Below are 20,845 nucleotides of genomic sequence, written 5' to 3' on the forward strand. Positions count from 1 at the left end.
GTACCGGGTGCAGTGGGTTTCACCTACTAGGCGTTCAATGAGGGCGACACCGTCCCCATTGCCTACAAATCTCATCTGTACACTTCGGCTGAGCTGCACTTTTCCGCTGTCGAAAAAGTACTGACAGCAGTTCAGATGGCGATCCTGAAAGAGCGAGCGCTATAACAGGGGAAGCACATGCTGGTGGTAACACCGTACCCTGCCCTTGAGGCGGTCACAAAAGCCAGTGTACCAAATTCTAAGGCTTTGCATCCAAGGTGGATACAATGGGCAACCTCCTTGACCTCGCCTGACGTCACATATATCTTTGACGCGGCATTACAGACACAGGAGTTCTTAGAGTATGAATTTGTTCATCCGGCTCCTCTGACTTTGCGCCCGCTCGAGGAGTACCATTGTGTCATTTACACTGATGGGTCTGCGCAACCCGCGACTGGATCGAAGCACGCCTATTCAGCGGCCTGCGCAATTGTGGTGGGTACTTTCGTGAACGGTGAGCTCCAATCTGATGTCGTGCATACGCAGTCATTGGGTGATTGTACCGCGCAGTTAGCAAAGCTGAGGGCTCTAGTGCTTGCACTGGAGTTTGCTGATCCTCGAGTCACTACTCTTATAGTGAGTGACTCGTACTATTGTGTTCAATCATACAACGAGAATCTACACTTTTGGAGTCACAATGACTTTCGTGATTCTAAAGGTAGCACAGTAAAGCACAAAACGCTTTGGGTTCGAGTGGCAGAACTTAAAGAAGCTTTGCCACTCGTGAATGTAATTCACACACTTGGTCACCAATGGGTTGTTGTCCATGCTGTCGGTAACAGTTTGGCTGATGAGGCAGCAAAAACCGCAGTGGCGACATATTTAGTAGCAGCAGTTACAAGATCCAAAACTAAGATTGATGATGACATCTTGGCAGCTATTGCTGCATCCGAGACAGGGACAGCCTTTCCAAAAGGTTTCCCTTCTCGATACCATTGTCGCTTAAGTCCTGATAACGTCCCGTTAGTGAGGATTAACGACGTTGGTAACAGATTGATTCCCAACGCGGACTGCAGACCATCTCTGATTTCAGCTGCCTACGAAGGTGTTGCGTCTGCGCATGCTGGCGTTTCGGCTACTGTATCTCTTTTGCAGCAACGTTTCTGGTGGTACGGTTTGTACAAACAGGCACGGGCTTATGTCCTTTTATGTGACATTTGCCAGCAGATTAAACCTTCCTCTGCCTCGCGTCCACCACAAACACAGCTGTATATATCTAATCAACCACTTGCGTGTGTATATTTAGATCACTGCGGTCCTTTTTTCTCTGATACTGCGTACAAGTACATCTTGGTTGCAGTGGATTCGTGCACATGTTTTCTGTGGGTGTGGCCGCAAAGGAGTACTGATGCTCGGACTGTCATCAAGGATTTGCGTGTCTTTGTTGGGAGTTTTGCATGTGGTACCTTTCATTCTGACCAGGGCCCTGCATTTGCCTCTAGGGCGTACAAAGAAGCCATGAGAAGTTTGGGGGTCCAAGTCAAATTTTCGTCTCCATACCGGCCTGAGGGCAATAGTGTTGTGGAGCGAATGAACCGTGACCTAAAGCAATCTTTGACAGCAAGGGTTTTAGGTACAGGCCGAAGCTGGCTAACCCACTTGTATGACGTGCAACGTGCACTTAATAATCTCCCTAGAAGGTCTCTGGGTGGGCGGACTCCATACATGATGCTCTTTGGAGTACGAATGTTTGTTCCGGACCTTGAGGGTCTAGACATGGCGGCGGCTGCCGCGCCTTTCGACCTAGATGATCACTGTGCTGTATTGCAGACTCTTCAAGAAGCCAGAGACACTCTAGCAAAGGAACACGTACCCTCTACATGCGAAGCTGAGCTCCAGATTCCGGTAGTCGGCTGGCTACCTCGAGTTGGTGACCTGGTCCGTGAGAAGGTGGAGAACCAGAAGGAGTTTGGCCCCTCTTATCGTGCACCGGTCCCGGTGCTTGGAGTCCAGGGTACACGTACAGTTATTTTACCTCCACTTCCTGGTCGCAAGGATAACAGATACATCTCGATTGACAATGTCAAGCTACAGCGGGTGGCCGATTCTCCATAGTATGATACCTTCAGTTTCTTGCCCTTCCATTCTGCAAAATTCTGTTGTGATGCCGCCCTCGAACATCATGCCTGAGGTTGCCGTTGAGATGCATGCAGTTCCTGCTCCTTCTGTGCCGCCTACTGCTGGTGGTTTGCCTGATGATCCTGAGTATGCTTATCCTGCAGGTGTCCCGTTGCCTCTGTTACATTCGACAGCGATTAATCAGTCACGTTCTTCCTTTGACACTGAATCAATGACTTCCACTGGCCCTTCCAAAATTTCTGTATTTTTTGCCTGGTTCAAGAGACATTTTTTGGTGGCACCATGGACTTACATCTGGCTGGTGCTAATATGTATTTGTTTGTTCATGACAATTGGCTTTGTGGTAGTGTTTTTTAAACTTATCAATGGACACTACCTGACTGAAAGATCTACGATTCGATTAATTGATGGAACTTTGGCCCCCCATTCCTCATCACACATTATGAAAAGGGACCAGACTTTGGTGAACATTACTGCCTGGCCTGTGCGTGATGGGATCGCTTGGGATGCTGTTAAATTTCAAATTTATGGACCTACCGAAGTGATTAATGTGCCTAATGTCTTTCGTGTTTCTATGGGTGATGTAGTTAAACAGAATATCCGATCTGATGATTGGGATGTACAAGCAATAGAAGCACTATTTTCTGATCTAAAATATTATGCTGCATTTGATGCTGAAGATTTGTATTTAAATTCTGCTAATTATGGTGGACAATTTTGTTATCAACATTATGGCACACATTTCCTACACAGAGCAAATACCTTTCGTAATTTTGTTAATTACACACAATGGGAACACTGTCCGGCCCCTTATTATGGCAGTTCTGCCACGTTAGTGAACAAGTTCACATATTTTTCGGATTTTAGTGTGTCTAGACCGACCTCCTTTTATTTTAAAATGGCGGCTGAGACCGCCTCGAAGGTTAGGTTGACACATACCAAATTGTTATATTCCAAGTCCTTTATGGACGAATTGGCTATCGGAGGTTATGAGCTATGGAAAGCTACTATCGATCTTAAATCGGTTTGGGGTACTAAACCGTGGCAAGTTCAGGGAACAGAAGCTTTGCATTGCGCTTGTCTTATCCCAAACCACATTTTGTTTGTGAATTCATCTATTTTTCAGACAACCTATTTTGGATTGGCAACATCTAAAAAATTGAATTCCCCCTCGATCCCGGATCTGGGTGCTTATCCCGGCTGGGGTAATTACACAGATCTTTCCCTTACTAGGTTGCAGTCCCTCATTTCCAACGCCACCTTTAATGTTTCAGCGTTTAATCCTGATGGGTGGTTGGTATGGCAAACTGGTACAGATTCCTGTCAACGTCGATTTTTAGCCTTGGCACCTGGGTATACTCAAGTCAGGGTAGATCCTCGTTTTGAATCATCACATACTGTAACTACCTACTCTGTGGGTAAGTTATGCCAGTCATGGCTGCAACATTACACGTTAGCATCTGTTAAACCTCATTTGTCACGTTTAAGCGACAAAATTGATTTGAATGATTTTATTAAGGGTCCTGCAGTAGGCAGGTCCAAAAGATGGGTATATGCTGTTTGCAACGAAGTTTGGAGAATGTCGCAGGTTGGGGCTGCGTCCAGATTGCGTGCTATTGACCGGGCCAATATGGAAAAAGTATTGGCTGTGATTGATAATAGTATAAATACCTTGTCTTCTAGAATTTACACTTTAGATAATATTGTTTCATCTGTCGTAGACATTGTGCAGGATGATTTGTCTGTGTTGTATCATGGCCAGAATCAGCTGCGTTCTGTTATGCAGTTCGCATGGACTTTGCAAACGTTAAAGGCAGGGAAGGTCCCATGGGATTACATGAATGTTTCCTCTCTGTTCCTCCCTTTTAATTTAACTGCAAAACAACAGTTTATGTCCATGAAGGATGCTACTTATTCATTACTGCACATTGAGAAATTAGAACCGTTACTTTTCTCTATTGCTGAGTTAAATTCGGCCGTGTGGCTTATCCACGGCGTGATCACTTTACCTTTTCCGCTTTTTAAGTTTAGTTCGTGCATGAAACATTATGCTCTTGGCAGATATGAACACCTTGGTACTGCATTCCTGCACAAAGTTTGGTCGCTCCCGTTCCCATATAGATGCATGCGGGAGGGAAAAGAGGTTTATTTGAAGGGTGAGGAATGCACTTCTGCCCCTGATCATTCTGTAGTGTGTAGACACATACAATTACATGATGCTTGCAATATACACGCTCCTAATTTGGCTTGCATCCTGAAAGGTATACCGGTGCCGGTTATAACCCCTTCATTTACGCTGCTTGCTAACGGTAGTTATTTGCTTTTAAATAATGAGGGTTGCTGCGGGATGCTAGAGGGAATACCTTACATAGTAACTGTTTCACAGCGTGTTGTTTGCTGTAATAATGTCCTTTTCCCACCCCCGCATGGCCGGCTCGATGTTTCTATCTGGCCTTCGATTCCAACCTTGAACGCAGAGTTCAACCAGATGAGCAGAATAAGGGCTCTTTTGTCTCAAAGGGAGGTCGCTTTGACTTCGTCCCGTGAAGCCTTTCTTCTTCACGTGGCAAACACCCGCACGGAGGTGCAGGCGCTTTTGAATACTGACCTCCCCTTCCATTTTGGAACATTGATACAGACTATCTTTAATGCCTCGTCTACGACTGGCATAGTTCATTTTTTTAAACTTGTGGGCTCCGGCCTCGTGACCTCTTTTCAGACTATTTTCGGTGTGATTCCCGCATTTTTTCATTCTATTTTTTCCAGCGTCTTCGGAGGTCTCCCGTTGCTTCTCGCCCTTATAGCTGGAATACTTCTATTGGTTTGCGTACTACGCAATGGCTGCGCAACTTGCGTACCGAGACAACATGCCCCGGCTATTACATCTGCGTAACCGGATGCTTGAATACTATGGCACCTTACCCCTGGCGACCTTATGTGTCGCATATGGATTGTCTTTCCGGTTTCCTTTCTTTACTTGTGTGCAACCAGTCTTTCACTGCCTGGATTGTCCGTTCCAACGGACTCTGGATTTATGCCTGTCAAACTCGGTGTCACCTGTCCCGGATTTTGGTCAACTGATGGGCCCCTTAACGGCTCATGAGTTTGAATGTTCTGGTGTCGGGTTTATGGCCTTGGGTGCGGCACATGGAGTCCTTGGATATTGGGCCATTGAAGAGGCTGTGATTGACTTGCTGGAACGAAGTTATATCGAGGAACCTTCCTGTTGTCCTCGTGTGGTGCTGGAAGCTCCAATTGTGAGTGAACACGTGTGTTCCTTTCCCTTGCTGGATTGGATGGCGGATAATTTTGCGGAACGCTCCAATGATTTCCTCTTGGAGGCTGTTGCGACTTATTGCGCCTATACCTTGATGGATTGACTTTTGTTTTGGTCTTCATATGGTGCATCCATCGATGTCATTTTTTCTCAATTTTTTCATGGTTTTTTTTATCTGACGACATCACTTTCCATTTTTTGCCATTTTTTTATTTTTTCCTTTCGAACTTTACACTTACCTTATATGGACTTATAGTTCATGCCCTTGGTTCCGTTCTTTCTAACTTGAATTCTGCGTTCTTGATAAGTGCGCCCCTAGTGGTTAGTAGTCCGATCAAGGGGGGGTGTAGTATGGGTTAAGCACTCCCTATGTACAACGCTAAGTTAGTATAACCTCGTCGGCTGTTAGAAAGCCAGCTTGCCGCTTTTGCTGCTTTGGCACACGACACTGTTGTTACATGTTATTCATTCGAGAACTGCTGACTCGACTTTGCTTCACATGAGAACCGTCTGTTGTTTAACATCCTTAACAGTGAGCAGTGACCTTGGTCTGTACACCGTGTAAAGAACGAGTCTGGGTCACTAGACGGTGCAGGTTGTTGTGTTCAGGTTGATCTTACCACTTCTTAGCCATAACATACATACAGCTGCCAATACCTGAATGACGAGTCCTTTAATATTGCAGAGCAGCATGTTTTCTGTTACATTCGAAACGAAGAGCTGTTGCAGGAGAGAGCCTAGCTGATCCTGTGATGTGATTCCACTAAGCTGATCTATAAGGTATGGGGTCCCCCATGCAAGCCTAAGAGACCTTCTATTAGTCTAATAATAACCTATTAGTTGCTAGAGAAAGGAGGGTGGTCGCTTTCCACTGTCATTATTATTATGATTGCTCCTTTCATTTTCTATGGTATTGTAACAATGCTGATGGTTCTGATCTTAACCATTTGTCTGCTTGTGTTAGCCAAAGTACTGCATCTTAGGACGCGAGGTTTATAAAATAAACTCTTTAAACTTTCCTGTGTCTTTGTTATTCTGTTGTGGACTGATATATAGCTACCAACGGGTATTTCGGATTCCCACCACTCCTGAGAGTATCTAAGTCGCTTGTTCTGGTTTGTCTATACATTGGGACCGCCGAGCTAAATCTCGGATAACGAATGTGACACTAAGCTAGTCGGATAGGGGTTCTTGGTTCTGAGGGGAGTTTCTGGTACATCACAATTCTCTGAGGTCCTGGTTTCCTGCGCATAGTTCTGTGCATAAGCAGAATCCCTACAACAAAATAAAGTTTGAGACAGAACCTACTAGGTATCCAATCCTTCCCGAAGTGGTTTAGTGTGCAAGTGGCATTTGGGCATCAGATGAGTGCAGTAGGAAATCATTCCCAGCAGGGATTTTTAGTAACAAACTTACGTAGTCTGAAGGTGTTGGAATGGTCTAGTACAACGTAGCTGCCTGAGTAATCCGACGGAGGAGGAGATGAATAACACCATATTCTCTTTTTGTTATCAGGACAAGCCAGTCTTCTGATTCTTCACATTCCCTCTCCATCTCTGTGTGAAATAGCTTGTCCGGTGGTGCTGGAGACACCTTATGAGGAGATATGTGGGATGGCTGAAGCACAAACATCATCAGGGAAAGTGAAGAGTGTTGTTAATGGGGATTTAGGCAGAATCGCTTCCACCGATAACAGAGCAGCAGATGAAGGAACCACTAAAGATGGAACCTCCAGCAATGGAAAAATCAATCACGACTGGGTTGAGCATTTCGAAGTAAACAAAGAGCTTTCTTTGAAGAGGACTTTGTTGATGCTCTGGGCCTGCTCGCACGTGGAAGAGGCATCACTGAAGACTTAATTGTGGATGAGGAACTCTTTGATTATGACAATGATGGTGAAGAAGCCATACACTGCACAGCCACCGACAAAGTCTTTGTCCAGAATGTTTTAGGTGGGAAGTCAAAGGAAGAATCCTTGTCCACAGACCACTTGCAAACTTGTTTATCTGACTTGAAGAAGGGGTTCCATGGATGACATCTACTGATGCCAATTCAGCATGCTCCTTACTGGAACTTCCCTTATCCCACTTGTAGGCCTTTTGAAAGGAGGGAGAAGAGGAGGCTTATTCTTTGCAGAAGAGATCCCTTCCACGGTCTTGTGGTGCTACCGATCTCCGCTCTCTTGATCCTCCAGGGTCTTTGAAAACAATTTTCTACAGATTGAACACTCCTGCAGTTTGTGTTCAGGGTAAATGCCGTACATGCACGTTTTGTGTAGGTGCTCTACATGGAAACATTTCTTTCCACAAACTCCCCAGGACCTGAAGAGGGCTTATTTGAACGACTAACATGCTGATGAAAAATGGGCACAGTTTCAGGTCAAAATCCCACAAAAGCAGAGATCAGAGGAAACTCTGCATTCACTACATGTGGTGAAAATCTGAGTTACAATTATCTCTTTTTGGGTGGGGAGGGGGAGGAGTGGAGATCAGAGCCCTTCCACCTTACTGGCTGGAGTTTGGTTAATTTCCAATGCGATGAAAGGGCTACTAAACTTACACTGCTTCTCAGCTGTTTCTATTGAAAATTGATTTCTACACTGCTTTAACATGTGATTAGAAGTTCCTGCTTCAATGCTGGGAAGGATTCAAGAATGTGAATCTAGAAAGGATCCAATGCTGGAGAACAAACGTGGAAAAACATGACAGGATTAAATAAAAACATGAATATTGTCATTTAATTGTGTACAATTTTGACTTCAGCCCATTGCCTTTTTAGGTCTCGCCTGACCCAGTGCTTGCGCTGGTCTGGCGAGACTTTAAGTAAGGGCTTCAAAAAATGCTAGCGCCGGCCACAGCTTGCAGTGCATGTGCGCGGGCGCGCGCTTGAGCAGAGGCGCCAAATGGCATGATTACTGCTGTGCGCGCACCACTCGCGCACATGCCCTGTAAGCTGTGGCCGGCGGTAGCATTTTTCCCCCGCGAGGCGTCTACGTTCGGATATTAGATTCCCAGAGTTAAACTTGACCTTTGTAATTAATAGGTGAGCACACACTTCCATTGCTAATGCATTACAGATGTATGTTCATACATCGCGCACCATTCCATTGCGTGCTTTTACCACGCGTATAATACATCGCAAAGACCACAACATCGGCAATTTTCACATCGCACGTTGTTGCAATGCCAATGCGTTGTTTCCTATTGGCAAGTACATAACATCGCAACTTGCCAAATCGTACGTCATTACAACGCGTTCTTTGTGTCCTAACACAGTGAGAAGTTGCGGTTATCGATAACAAATCAAGTGATCTGTTCCACTGCATCCTTCTGTTTTTCCGGGGTAAATCTATCACCTGGCTGGAAGAGGTGGCAGGGTGAGCGCCACAAACACAGCTGGCTCTCAAGGATGCGCGCGCCACGGGCATTTAGCAGCAAGGAGCCGCAGTAAGAACTGGTCCGGGTGCAAATCTTCCCCCCCCCCCCCCTCGGGCATTTTGTGCCGAAAATCGACAAACATGAATTCAGAGTAACAAAGATGAGATAAGTCACATTCTGCTAAATATTTACAGTCTCCAAATATTCACAGGAATGTCACTTAGTTTTACATCGAGTCAGACATGCTTGCGCGAGTTGAGAGAGTTTGTGTTAAATTGATTCGTTTAATTTTCTGATCAGCTGACTTTCTTCCTTTGCAATGACATTTTCATATTTAACCATCTGTTGGGATAGTGGATATTCAAATTCTGCACATTTTTTGCTATACATCAGTCCGTGTCTGAGAATCTGTAGTAAGTGAATGTGGCCTTACTACTTATATCTGTCATAGTGTACAGAGAAACGGCCTTCCTTCACTCTGCACGGGAAGGTGGAAGGTTAGACAAGCTCAGTCAAGTGCTTCACACAGCGAGCTGCCACAGGAAACAGAATGTTTTCGAGTTACACTGTAAGATCAATAGTTTAAATGGCAAATAGTCACCCCTTTCCCAGCCGCTGTGCCTAACTGTTCACCGTCCAGCCCTACCAAGTGTGTATTGAGGTGTGCATACAAAGGCTGACAAGGTATTGCAGTGTGCACGGATAACATTTTTTGTGTAAAAGTTTGCGTACAGAGCGTTCCAGTTGTTTTAAATAATCAAATCTTGTGGTCTTTTCTGGCTTTACCTTTATTCTCCCTATCCACTCCGCTGGCCATTAAGCACTTGTCCCAGCACTCAGCTGTAGCCAAAAACACGGCAGACTGCTTTTATAGTATCTGCCACTTGGTGGCAGCGGAGTCACATCTCTTTTACATGCTCGTTATTTTATTATTGGACCTTCATCCATCCACCCTTTCATCCATCCATCCACCCATCATTCATCCACCCACCTTTTCACACATCCATACATCCACCCATCATTCATCCACCCAACCAGTCATTCATCCACCCACCCTTTCATCCGTCTATCCTTCATCCATCCACCCTTCATCCATCCACCCTTTCATCCATATCCACCCACCCTTTCATCCATATCCACCCACCCTTTCATCCATTCATCCGTACATCCTTCATCCATCCACCCTTTCATCCATATCCATCCACCCTTTCATCCATATCCACCCACCCTTTCATCCATCCATCCGTACATCCTTCATCCATCCACCCTTTCATCCTTCATCCATCCATCCATCATTCATCCACCCACCTTTGCACACATCAATCCATCCATCATTCATCCACCCACCCTTTCATCCACCCACCCTTTCATCCATCCACCCTTTCATCCATATCCACCCACCCTTTCATCCATCATTCATCCACACATTAATCCACCAATCATCCACCCATTAATCACTCATGTATTCTGAGCCGTGTGAAACACCTTATAATAATAACATCGCGTGTGCCGAATACCAAGTTTACAATAATGACATTGCGTCACTGTATCAGTTTCCCCGTCTGTACGTGTGCCGAATACCAAGCAATGCTTCAAATTCTATTTGTTTCTGTGCCACCTGTTTTCCCCGTCAATGTATTAATTGACTTTTGTGCCGGTTTTCCAATTTTCACATCAGTTTTCCCATCTGTGCTGCCAGTTTTCAAGCCATGGTTTTGCTCTATTCCGTCTCTCTACGTCACGTTGTGTGTCCCGTGACTCCATGGGGTCTAGAGTGCTGATGCTGCTATCTCTTAGCTAACTCCTGCCCCCATCTTGGAATTCTCGCGTCGTAGTCTTGACACTGTGGACCATTCTTACTGTACGTGTTCCCACTTAGGTGCCAGTTCCCGTCGGTCGTTCTTTCGGATCTCATTTTGAATATTAAAAGAAATGTTGTTGCTGCCTATTATTTATTAGACTGACCTTCTTTTTCCAGTCATGCTATAGTCCCATCCAGTACATTTCAATGTTGCAGAGGTCTGCTCCTAGGATCATCAACCAGCCTTCTTTATATGCTTTTGAGCTGATGCCAGGGTATATCATCATTCAACCCTATTCGGTTACTATTATGTCTGTACACCGACCTTTGTTCTCTTTTAAGGAGTGTAGATTTCACATCTGTCCCTACTTCTGTATCCATTTTTGGTCCTCCACTCTGTTGCTTTTCTAAACAAGCATTGGCATAGCCAATAGGTCGCCTTTGGGACCTTATAAGTGTTTAGCCATGCAACAGTTGATGTTGTTGCACCAAGGATATTGTGCTGCATAACTAAATACTTATAAGGTACCAAAAGCGAGACCTATTGGCTATGCCAATGCTGGTTTAAATCCACTACCCAAAATGTTTGTGGCCTCGGCTTCCTTTATGCCTGATCCGGTCTCACTAATAGGTGAGATGAGAGGGGGGTAATTACAGAAGTCTGGGGAAACCTAATGGGGCTACTGGCCAATTCCATAAAAGGACATGGGCTAATGAAAACATGGATGGCGCATCTGTCATTCCAGCAGAAGCACTCCAACTGCTACACCCATCTGCCCTGATTGAGTGAGCTTGCCTCATCAGGTTGAGCCATATTTGATGAAGACCCAAACTTGGTTCTTGTTCCTCCTACAGCATTTTACCATGTTCTCATACTCAAGCACACTCTTTAGTGAACTCTCTCGTTTTAACTCGAGACTATCCCCTTGCTGTTTCCCTCGTGGGAGCTCCGCTCTTGGTTCTCTGATTTCAATACAAGCAGCTAATCTGGCTCACTCGCAGGCTAGCAACCATGGATTTCATATCTGATATTTTAGAAGGGCTAAGGTGCTCACCTCTCCAATGACAGCCCCACCTGGTTATCTTGCTTTAGTGGGCTTCTTACCTGATTCTCCCGTTCTGGTAGCACCCGGTGTGTCTGGAGAGCATGAACAGCTCGGTCTCGCTCTATGGTTACTGCGGACAGCACAGCCTCCACTTCCTGTAGCACTCGATTCTTCTCTTGGAGCTCAGCGGCAACCTTAAAAGGAAATCATAGGAGGTTAGCCTTCTAAATCAAACACGTGCATCAAAACCCTGGTGCGCTTGTGCACTCTGTGATGGCCGTGGACACTTTAATGCATTTACATCCAAGATTTAGCATTGGACCTCTCAACGGTCAACTACAGAATCACACTTGAACTATTTTTCCTCCTTAGCAAGTGAAGGTCACAGTAAAAGGGGTGTCAAAGTCTGTTCTCCTACAAGAAGTTTTTTTCTCATTCAGGTTTGAACAATTTACTGTCGTCACCGTGAAAAGCCTGACCAGAGTCAATCTCATAGAACATTTTTATAACTTTTTTGTTCCCTCTCCAACAGATTGCACCAAAGACTAAAAATGATGCTCTCGCGTGAGAGGGGAAGAAGAGATGGTTGTGTGATCCAATGAATCTTCTGAGGTGCAGTTTTACATCGTAGACGTGTCAGTTATCGATCTCCTTCGGTCTCTGAGAGAGAATCACACATGGCGCTCTCGTTCAAGGGACGAGGGAGTAGCAGGATCCGCTAACTGACCTATGTGAAATTTTTTTTCTATGATCACCCAGTCAAATCTGACGTCAGGAATGCCCTCTATTGCTTCAAGAAGGCCCCGAGGCCCACTGAGCAGTCTCAACACTGGGCGCATATTTGTTAAGAAAGCAAAAACAGCAGATGTTGCTCTGATGGAACATACCTGTAGATCACAAGTAGAATTCCTCGTTCCAACATGTGAAAATGCAGTAACATGCACTTGAAAATTGAATATCTTGCCATCTCCATCGTGAGGGCTGCACCTGCTTCAAACAGTACCCAAGTAGAGCACGGATGTAAAACCTAAGGCTTTCTGTCATGCCATCTAACCTGCTAACTTTTTCAAATGATTTGGCTAGATTCTATGAAATAAGGCAAAGGCAAATACACTGACTTAGTTGACAAATCTGAGACTCTGACAATTGTAGGAAGGAACAAAAGAGGCAATTTAACAATCAGTTACATAGCACATTGTAAAATGTAGTCTGTAATTCTGCCGCCGAATCATTAGGAGGAAAGCATTTGCAGCAAATAACAGACCTCAATGAATACAGATATAGAAAACGACGTTTTATTTGGATAAAGATGTGCATCTATGAATAGATTCGAAGATAGAATCCTAAATGGGAAGGTGTGTTGCATGGCGTATTAGACCAAGTTCTTAGAAGCTTGTGGAAAGCCAGATAGTCCTCAGGACTTCCAAAAGACACTGGAATGGACTTACAAATGATAGGGACTACCAATGAAAAGGCAGCATGATATTCTACAGGGATAAGCACAGCAGCCTGAGAGAGATAAAGCAAGGGAGGGAGAAAGAGAGAGAATTAGCTTGTCTGCTTATCTTGGATGAAGTTAGGGCCATAGTAATATCATTACAGATAATAACCTAAATTCAATAATCTTGGCAACCAGAGGCTGATGGAAAGTGCAACACCAGAAGAAATATGCTCTCAAAATCCAAACTTAAAAAAAATGTATGGCAGCATTTAATTACCTGGAATTAGATGATTAAATGTGGCAGGAATTCCTGGCAGAGGGAGGTGGTATAATCAAGATTTGTCAACATTGGTAAAGGAATCCCTCCCATGGAATTAGGGCAGAAAATTAATGTCCACTAGGAGGATTTTATACTGTCGTCCCCTCTGACATTTTAATATGCAACCCAAGCGCATTTTGTTCCATCCAACAATCAAATGCTGACCTATAATTTTTAAAGTATGACTCATAGGAGCCCATGTCGAAAAATATGCACATAGCAGGATTTTGGCATCATCTAAGTATACGTAAAACTAAAATCCGAACCAGATTATTAATTGTGCGAAAGGAAACACAAATTGAATGAAACGTATTGAGGGTGATAGGATGACCCCTGTAGAACTCAGCATGTAATACCACAGGTTTGAGAACAATAAGATGTCGTCTCAAAGAATGATGAGCGATCTTTCAAAAACAATCTTAGCCAATTCAAAACAATCACACAGCAACCATATTGAGCCAAACAGCTAAGCAGGATGCTATGCTCCACAGATAAAAAATAAGTAAATAAACCCAACAGAATGATCCCACTGACAATATTGGCATTAATTGCCTGCCTGAAGTCAGCCACAGCTCTGGCCCAACATTGGGCAGACTTCAAGATGTAGGCACTACAAAGTTTCATGTTTGGGCCTCCTGCACCATTCACGGCAGGACATTAGCTATCAGTGATAATCAGGAGACAGACCAAATGGCACAGGGGTCCAAATAATCCAAAGACACTGCCCGTAAAATCAAAAGTTGACCACTTTACACACACTCCATACTGTCTTCTGCAATTAGGAAGTACAGGTAAACATTTTTATATTACCAAAACAGATGCAACACAATTGGAATGTTTATACTTGAGGCAAGCCCACGGCATGAGCCCTTGTTTTAATAAACATTATAACCAAATGCAAGTCTAATTAGAGCCCTCTTTTGGCCCCAGCATAGAGCTGCTCTCGGTTCTCTGCCATCTTGTCTACTTGTGCCAATGGGTGAGAGAGCTACAACCAATTTCCATTTTGGCAAGATATTTTAAAGGTTTCAGATATCTATCAGCTTTTGCACAATTTGCCAAATGCATGCACCTTTCTAAGGTAGATATGAACACACCAATATTACTATCGATCATTGTCTAGATAACTCCTTCACATTAATAAAAAAACAAACACAAAAAACAAGAGTTTCATTGAGATTAATCTAACCTGGTTGATTAGCTACAAGTGTTGTATGGGAGACAGGAATCTTGTGGGTCCCTACAGATTCACAAACTTTCCCTGATAGAAGCATTAAGACAATGTGTGATTTCAGTCAAAGTTTGAGGATTGCAGGGCATTGTGGGTAAGCATCCATAGTAATAACCACACATGTTGCACCTCCCTGGACTCCCCTAGGTATCACATTTCAGAAATATCTGGGTTTAGTAGGTTTCCTTGGGTGGCAATTCAGCCGGAGCCAACATTTCGCAGCTACCCACATTGCTTAAATAGGTAGTATTTCATGACGAAAATTTGAGGTCTCCACGTTACGTTTTGGGGCCTTTTCTGTCACAGGTGATTGGCCCAAGCACACAAGTGGAGGACTGTTTTTATAAGGCGAAATATGGGGATGCTGGGTGGTAGGAATTTTGTAAGTCCCTGCAGATTCCAGGACTTTTCCCCACAGAAATGAGAGGAGAATGCATAATTGAGGCCAACATTTGTTTACAGGGCATTCTAGGTAAGAAACCATAATGGGATCTATGCAAATAACACCAGAAATATTTGGGATTGGTAGGTTTCCCATGGTGGCAGCAGAGACGAGGCCCAAGTATTGCAGTTACCCATATAGCCAAAATGGGTCAATTTCCAAGACAAATGTTTTGGTATCTCCACATTATTTTTAGGGTTGTTCTTGTTGCAAGATTTAGGTCCAGTCACGTACGTGAGGTGCCAGTTTTATCGAGAGGGCTGGGGGAATACAAAATAGTAGAACATTTGTTGTTGTTATTATTTGTTATTATCAATTGGTTTCCTTTCTATTTTTTGGCTTCTAAGGGTAGACCACTGTGCAAGAAAGAACATATTTTGCAAAAAAGACCTGTGAATCGTATGATAATGTGGTCAACTCCAAATTCTGAGTGGTACAAATAACCACTATGCCTACACTCAGCAAGTATGGCACATTTGAAAAATGCATAGGTTGCCTCATATACATTTTTTCTTTTATTAGATTCTACAATATGAATGACAGCATATCTACAATATGAATTACAGCATAGTCCATGCACAGTGAAAGATCATCATAAGCTACGGCTCAGTTATTGGCTCTCAGTAGCGCATGCTTTTGGAAAACCACCAAACACTATATATCCTTGCAACAAGTAGGGTCTGACAGACATAACTACTTTTGTAAATCAGCCATTGGGACAAAAAATTATAGATGAAAACATTATCTACTTTTATTTGTTCCTACTTTGTACAATATATTTTATTTCAGTGATTAGTTTCTTTTGGAAAACAAGCACTGATCTACACAAATGACCCCTTGATGAACTCAGAATTTTGCCTAGAAACAAGTAGCTTTCAGGATTCACCCAGGGGTATCACACCTGTTACTACCACAAACTGCATATCGATTGAAAACCGCAAAAATAGGAAAAATGACTACCACTTAGAAAAACACAATAACTGCGGTAAAAAAAAAAACTTGTTTGTATCATTCCACTTGTAACTAAACGCTGGGCAATGGTGACCTTAGCAACTTTTGTTTAAGCCATTTTTAGAAACAAAAATTGATTTCTTGTGAAGTATTTTTCCCGTTTTCCCAAAAAGCAAAAAACAAATGCTGTTATATTATGGTTATTTACGCTGCTCCTTACAGGAACTGCTTCATGGTCTCCCATGCTCTGCACATAACATCACACATGACACCACCAGTGACGTATTCTGTGGCATCATCAATAACATCACTGACAAGATCACATATGACATCATTACTGGACAAGTTTGGGGAGACATTGAGGCTATAAGAAGGGTGCTCTATAAAAAATTTAAACTGAGATCCCAAGCCAGGTGTACATGGCCTAAGGCTATGCATGGCTGACTTGGGAGGAATGAGGAAAGGGTGCAGCCAAAAGTGTGTGCCCAGTCCCACAGTGTCTGGCTAAAGGTTGTGCGCAGGGGCTCAGTGGTCATTAATTTGCGGTCATCAAATCTGTGGTTTCACCCCTTTCTGCCACCATCAACTGCAGCTGGTGTTGGGTCATGCTCAGTTCCTTCGAGATATAGAGTGTGGTCTTCAACCGAATCTTTAAAAAAAATTGTTTTTATTGATTTTACACAAACAATGGTGAATACACACGCAGTAAATGGTCAAGCACATACATGTTCCAGACCCTTCCTTCCCTTGTTCCCTTTTCCGCCCCACATAGCACTGATTGTCTGCCCCAGCACCCCTATTTGCACATTCTTCAGCCGTTTCTTGTGCAATCTTCTTGTGTGCGCACTCTACATCACATGATAACAAAATGGCATGTGTAGCTGCCCTAGGAAATGTACATCTCAAATATGCTGGAAATGGTTGAAGGGTGCTAGGGAGGAATTGGGGCCTGGTTGAATATGTGCTAAAGGCAAAATCTTGTGCTCAGCCTTCACCGGGCACAACCAAAGCAATGAGCAGTAGGTTCTGTGAACGTGTGATTTTAGTAGCGTAACATCTATGGTTTCATTCCTTCCAACTACATCAACAAGAGATCAGGGAGTAATGTTGATGGATAAAGGTATAACAATTCTGAGATGGGTAAACCGAAGTATCATGAATTGGGGACTAGGGTAGATAGCACTTCCAAAAACAAACTGATCAACAATACGAACAAGATTTGCTTTTTCAATGGCACAACATTTTTCCAGATTTTTGTGGAGCAAAATGTACAGTTCACCATAAGCGACAGTGATCCTTCAACAGGTAGCTTTATGGTTCTCTGACACGTTGAGAAAGCATTGTAAGGGCAGGGGGTGAACAGGGAATGGGAGGTCATTATGTCAACCACACAGCTTCAGCCCGAAGCAGGAGAAGTTTGCATATAGCTGTTTCCAGCCACCCCTGTTACTATATAGCCTGTTTCCTTACTGCTCTCCTTTTACTCTCCTTCCCACCACTAATGCTCATGCCAAAAGGCTCATGGTTGCAGAGGACATTTTTTTTAAATTCGATTATATTTTTCAATAAACACTCAAGACACGAACAGAAAATATATATGCAGCAACACGCAAGGAGGATATGGCACTTCAAGTTAAAATCACTATGCACAATCAGATTAAGGAGGTCAATGGCTATACAACCAATGACTTATGACAACCTTTCCAAAAATATGTCTGGAGCTCAATGAGGTCAGTAAACCAGTAAGATAGAGATGATAAAGGTTACTGATAGGGATAGCTGATAAGCCAACCACTAATGCAACCAAGAGCAAAATGCTGATACAATAACCAGGATTAAGCATTAATTTGAACACCACTTCAACATTATATATAACAATGGTATTCTACAACATGCACTTCTGGTGTAGTATCAATTCAAATCGCATACGCTTCATTCACAAAGTTTCATGCACCGGAGTATTGCTTGGCAAGTAGTTCAGGTAATGTCCTTTCTCTCTTTATTCATGATCAGCATACAGCTTCTCATCCATATTGAGAATAGTCAGTTTCTGGACTTTATCAAAACAAGAAAAAGTAAGAACAACCTTGTGTCACCATTATGCTTGTTCAGGAAATGGCTGAATACTGGCTATCATTATTTCCTGTGGTCTGTAAGTGTTGCAGAATTCCTTTATGTAGTTTGTGAGTCGTGCTTCTTATATAAATTCTGGAGCCATTAGCATTAAAAAATGTTATAACAAATTCATCACCACAAGCAATCCTTTTATTAATCAAACCTAGCCTGGAAAAACATCTCACTAAGTCAGTTAAGAGTTCATTACAGTTTATTAAATTTTTCAAACAGTAAAAAAAAAAAAAAAAGATGCTTATAATATGTATAGAACAAGAGAGGTGTTTATTACATTTGAAGAAGTATCACATGGGAAGGAAATCTACCTATTTTGTGTGGTCAATCCAGACATTCTGCTTTTTGCTAGACCCTTTATTTTTGCTGGCTGTAGAATGCTATGTACTTTACCCCTGCTATCTGGGAGCAACCCTACTGTGCTCCCCTTTAACCATGGTTAAACTGATCATTCCCGATTAGAAAATTTTACTTGCATGTAAGTCCTTAATATATAGTGCAAGAAGTGCAGCCAAAGCCTAGAAGTTAAATGGCACTTGTCGACTGGAGAACCTATTGTGCCATCCACTATAGTGGCTGTGCAAACATGGCTTCAGGCCTACCCTGTGTAGCTTGCCTTTAACAATTCAAAAACATGACCTACAACTTGTCGAAATAAACCTTTTTGACAGGTAAAATTAATTCCTTTCAAATTTTAATAGGTCATCCCTATGTATGCCTTGTGGCTCAACAGAATGGGTGCATGGGAATTAAAATAGGACATGTAGAAATGTAATGTTACAATGTAAGTTCAGTACTACATTAATTAAACCACTATTTTATTATTTATTGAAAATCCAATTAAATTGTGAAGTTGAGTTTTAATCAATATTAACAAAAAATTACTTTTAAAATGTTACCATTTACTTGGCTTGACTGTCAGAAGTTGAAGTAGCATAAGCCTCAGCCAGCTCTCAGACTGCTTTGAGCATTAAATAGGTTTGAAAAAGGTGTATCACGAGGCACGAGGCAAGGGTGTCCATGTTCCCCCCTGTTATTTGCCATCTACATTGACCCTTTAATTAGGAAGATTCTGGAAGATCAAAGAATTCAATCTGTCCATGCTAGAGGGGGGAACGTTAAAATGTTGGCCTATGCCGATGACCTAGCCATTATAACTACTGAGCCCCGGTCAGCTCTTGTGGAAATAAATAATTTAACGTCGCAATTTGGTAGTATTTCTGGCTATCATCTGAATGAATATAAAACTCAAATTGTCATTAATGAAAAAATTATTCTAGCTGATCCACGGATAACATCAAGTGCTAGATATTTAGGCATTAAAATAAGTTCTAAAATCCAGGATATAGTTGATATCAATTTGACACCATTAATACAGAAAATTAAATCAGATTCACAAAGAATGAATAAGCTACACTTGACATTAATTGGGAGAAGCAATGTCATTAAGATGATATTTTTGCCTAAAATTTTATATTTTTTAGAGCGATTCCCTTAGATATAAATAAAACTTGGTTTCAGAAACTTGATCAGCTAGTTTCATGGTTTTTATGGGCGGGGCAACGCCCCAGAAGGGCTCTTAGATATATGACCTTATCCAGAGACAGGGGAGGGTGGTCTGTCCCTAACTTTCAAATCTATTATTGGGCAACTGCGTTAAAACAGATGGGGGAATTGCTAAAAGGGGGGAATCTGGGAGGTGGGGAAATATCAATTTATCGTTTGATCTATGGGATAGAAGCCAGAGGACTCCTTATGCGCCATATAGATTATGCCTATTTCAAGAGGGTCAACTTTAAGGTCTTGCTTGGTGCTTATAGGGTCTAGACAGCAGTCAGGAAAAAGGTCGGGATCGGGCGGCTGCATATATATTCCCCTTTAGTAAATAATACTTTACTTCCGGATATATTTCAAGATGCATATTTTAAACACTGGATTGATGAAGGTATTTTGTGTGTAGGAGATTTTATTTCTGATACTAAAATACTGACCTTTGAGGCTCTAAAAGAGAGATTCGGGATTAAGAACAATTTAAAAAAAAATATTTACAGATAAGGGACTTCCTTACGAAAAAATTAATGTCCCGGAATAGAATTCCTTTATTAGATATGATTTTTGGAGGGCAAACTACAACATCTTCTTTATATAAACTCCTAAACGGTGAGATGGGGGATGATTTAGCCAAACATTTTGATAGATGGCAAATGGTCTTACAAGCCGGACAGGCAGAAAGTGAAGATTCTCTTATGTACAGTCAAACGGCTTGTATTTCGGCAAGTTTGCAGGTACAATGCTATAAAACCTGGTGTAATTTATATACAACTCCGGCGCGTATCTAATCGATGGGGGGGGGGGGGGGTCCTCGGGGATACATTGCTCTCGGTGTGGGTTGTTGGCAGCAGATAGCACACATATGTTTGCTACCTGCCCCAGTCTTAATCAACTGTTGACTATAATCGAATCTCGTGTAGAATCTATATTTGGTTATCTAGCACATTGACCCCCCAGGTTATAATGCTAGGGATTTGTAATCAAGAAATAGAGGAGGCCAATAGGTAGTTGGTTTATATTGCAATGGCTGTATTGCGACTCTGTTTGGCTACTGCGTGGCTTGATCAGGATCCTCCTTCAATAGATGTGTGGTTCAGTAAATTAATTTTCTTTTACAACTGGGAGATTTCTGTGTTTAGGAGAAGAGGCAGCCGGGCAAGGGTT

At 42.7% G+C, this 20,845-nt stretch overlaps 1 protein-coding gene across 1 annotated transcript in view; it reads right to left on the bottom strand.

Annotated features, from left to right (window-relative positions):
- Positions 1-20,845, bottom strand: part of CCDC57 (coiled-coil domain containing 57) — a 742,721-nt gene that overhangs the window by 366,841 nt on the left and 355,035 nt on the right. The window contains exon 10 of the mRNA XM_085617570.1: positions 11,679-11,813. Coding sequence (XP_085473696.1) covers positions 11,679-11,813 — 135 coding nt within the window. The remainder of the gene's footprint in view (positions 1-11,678; positions 11,814-20,845) is intronic.

The sequence above is a fragment of the Triturus cristatus genome, chromosome 7 (assembly GCF_964204655.1).
Source record: "Triturus cristatus chromosome 7, aTriCri1.1, whole genome shotgun sequence".
Taxonomy (NCBI): domain Eukaryota; kingdom Metazoa; phylum Chordata; class Amphibia; order Caudata; family Salamandridae; genus Triturus; species Triturus cristatus.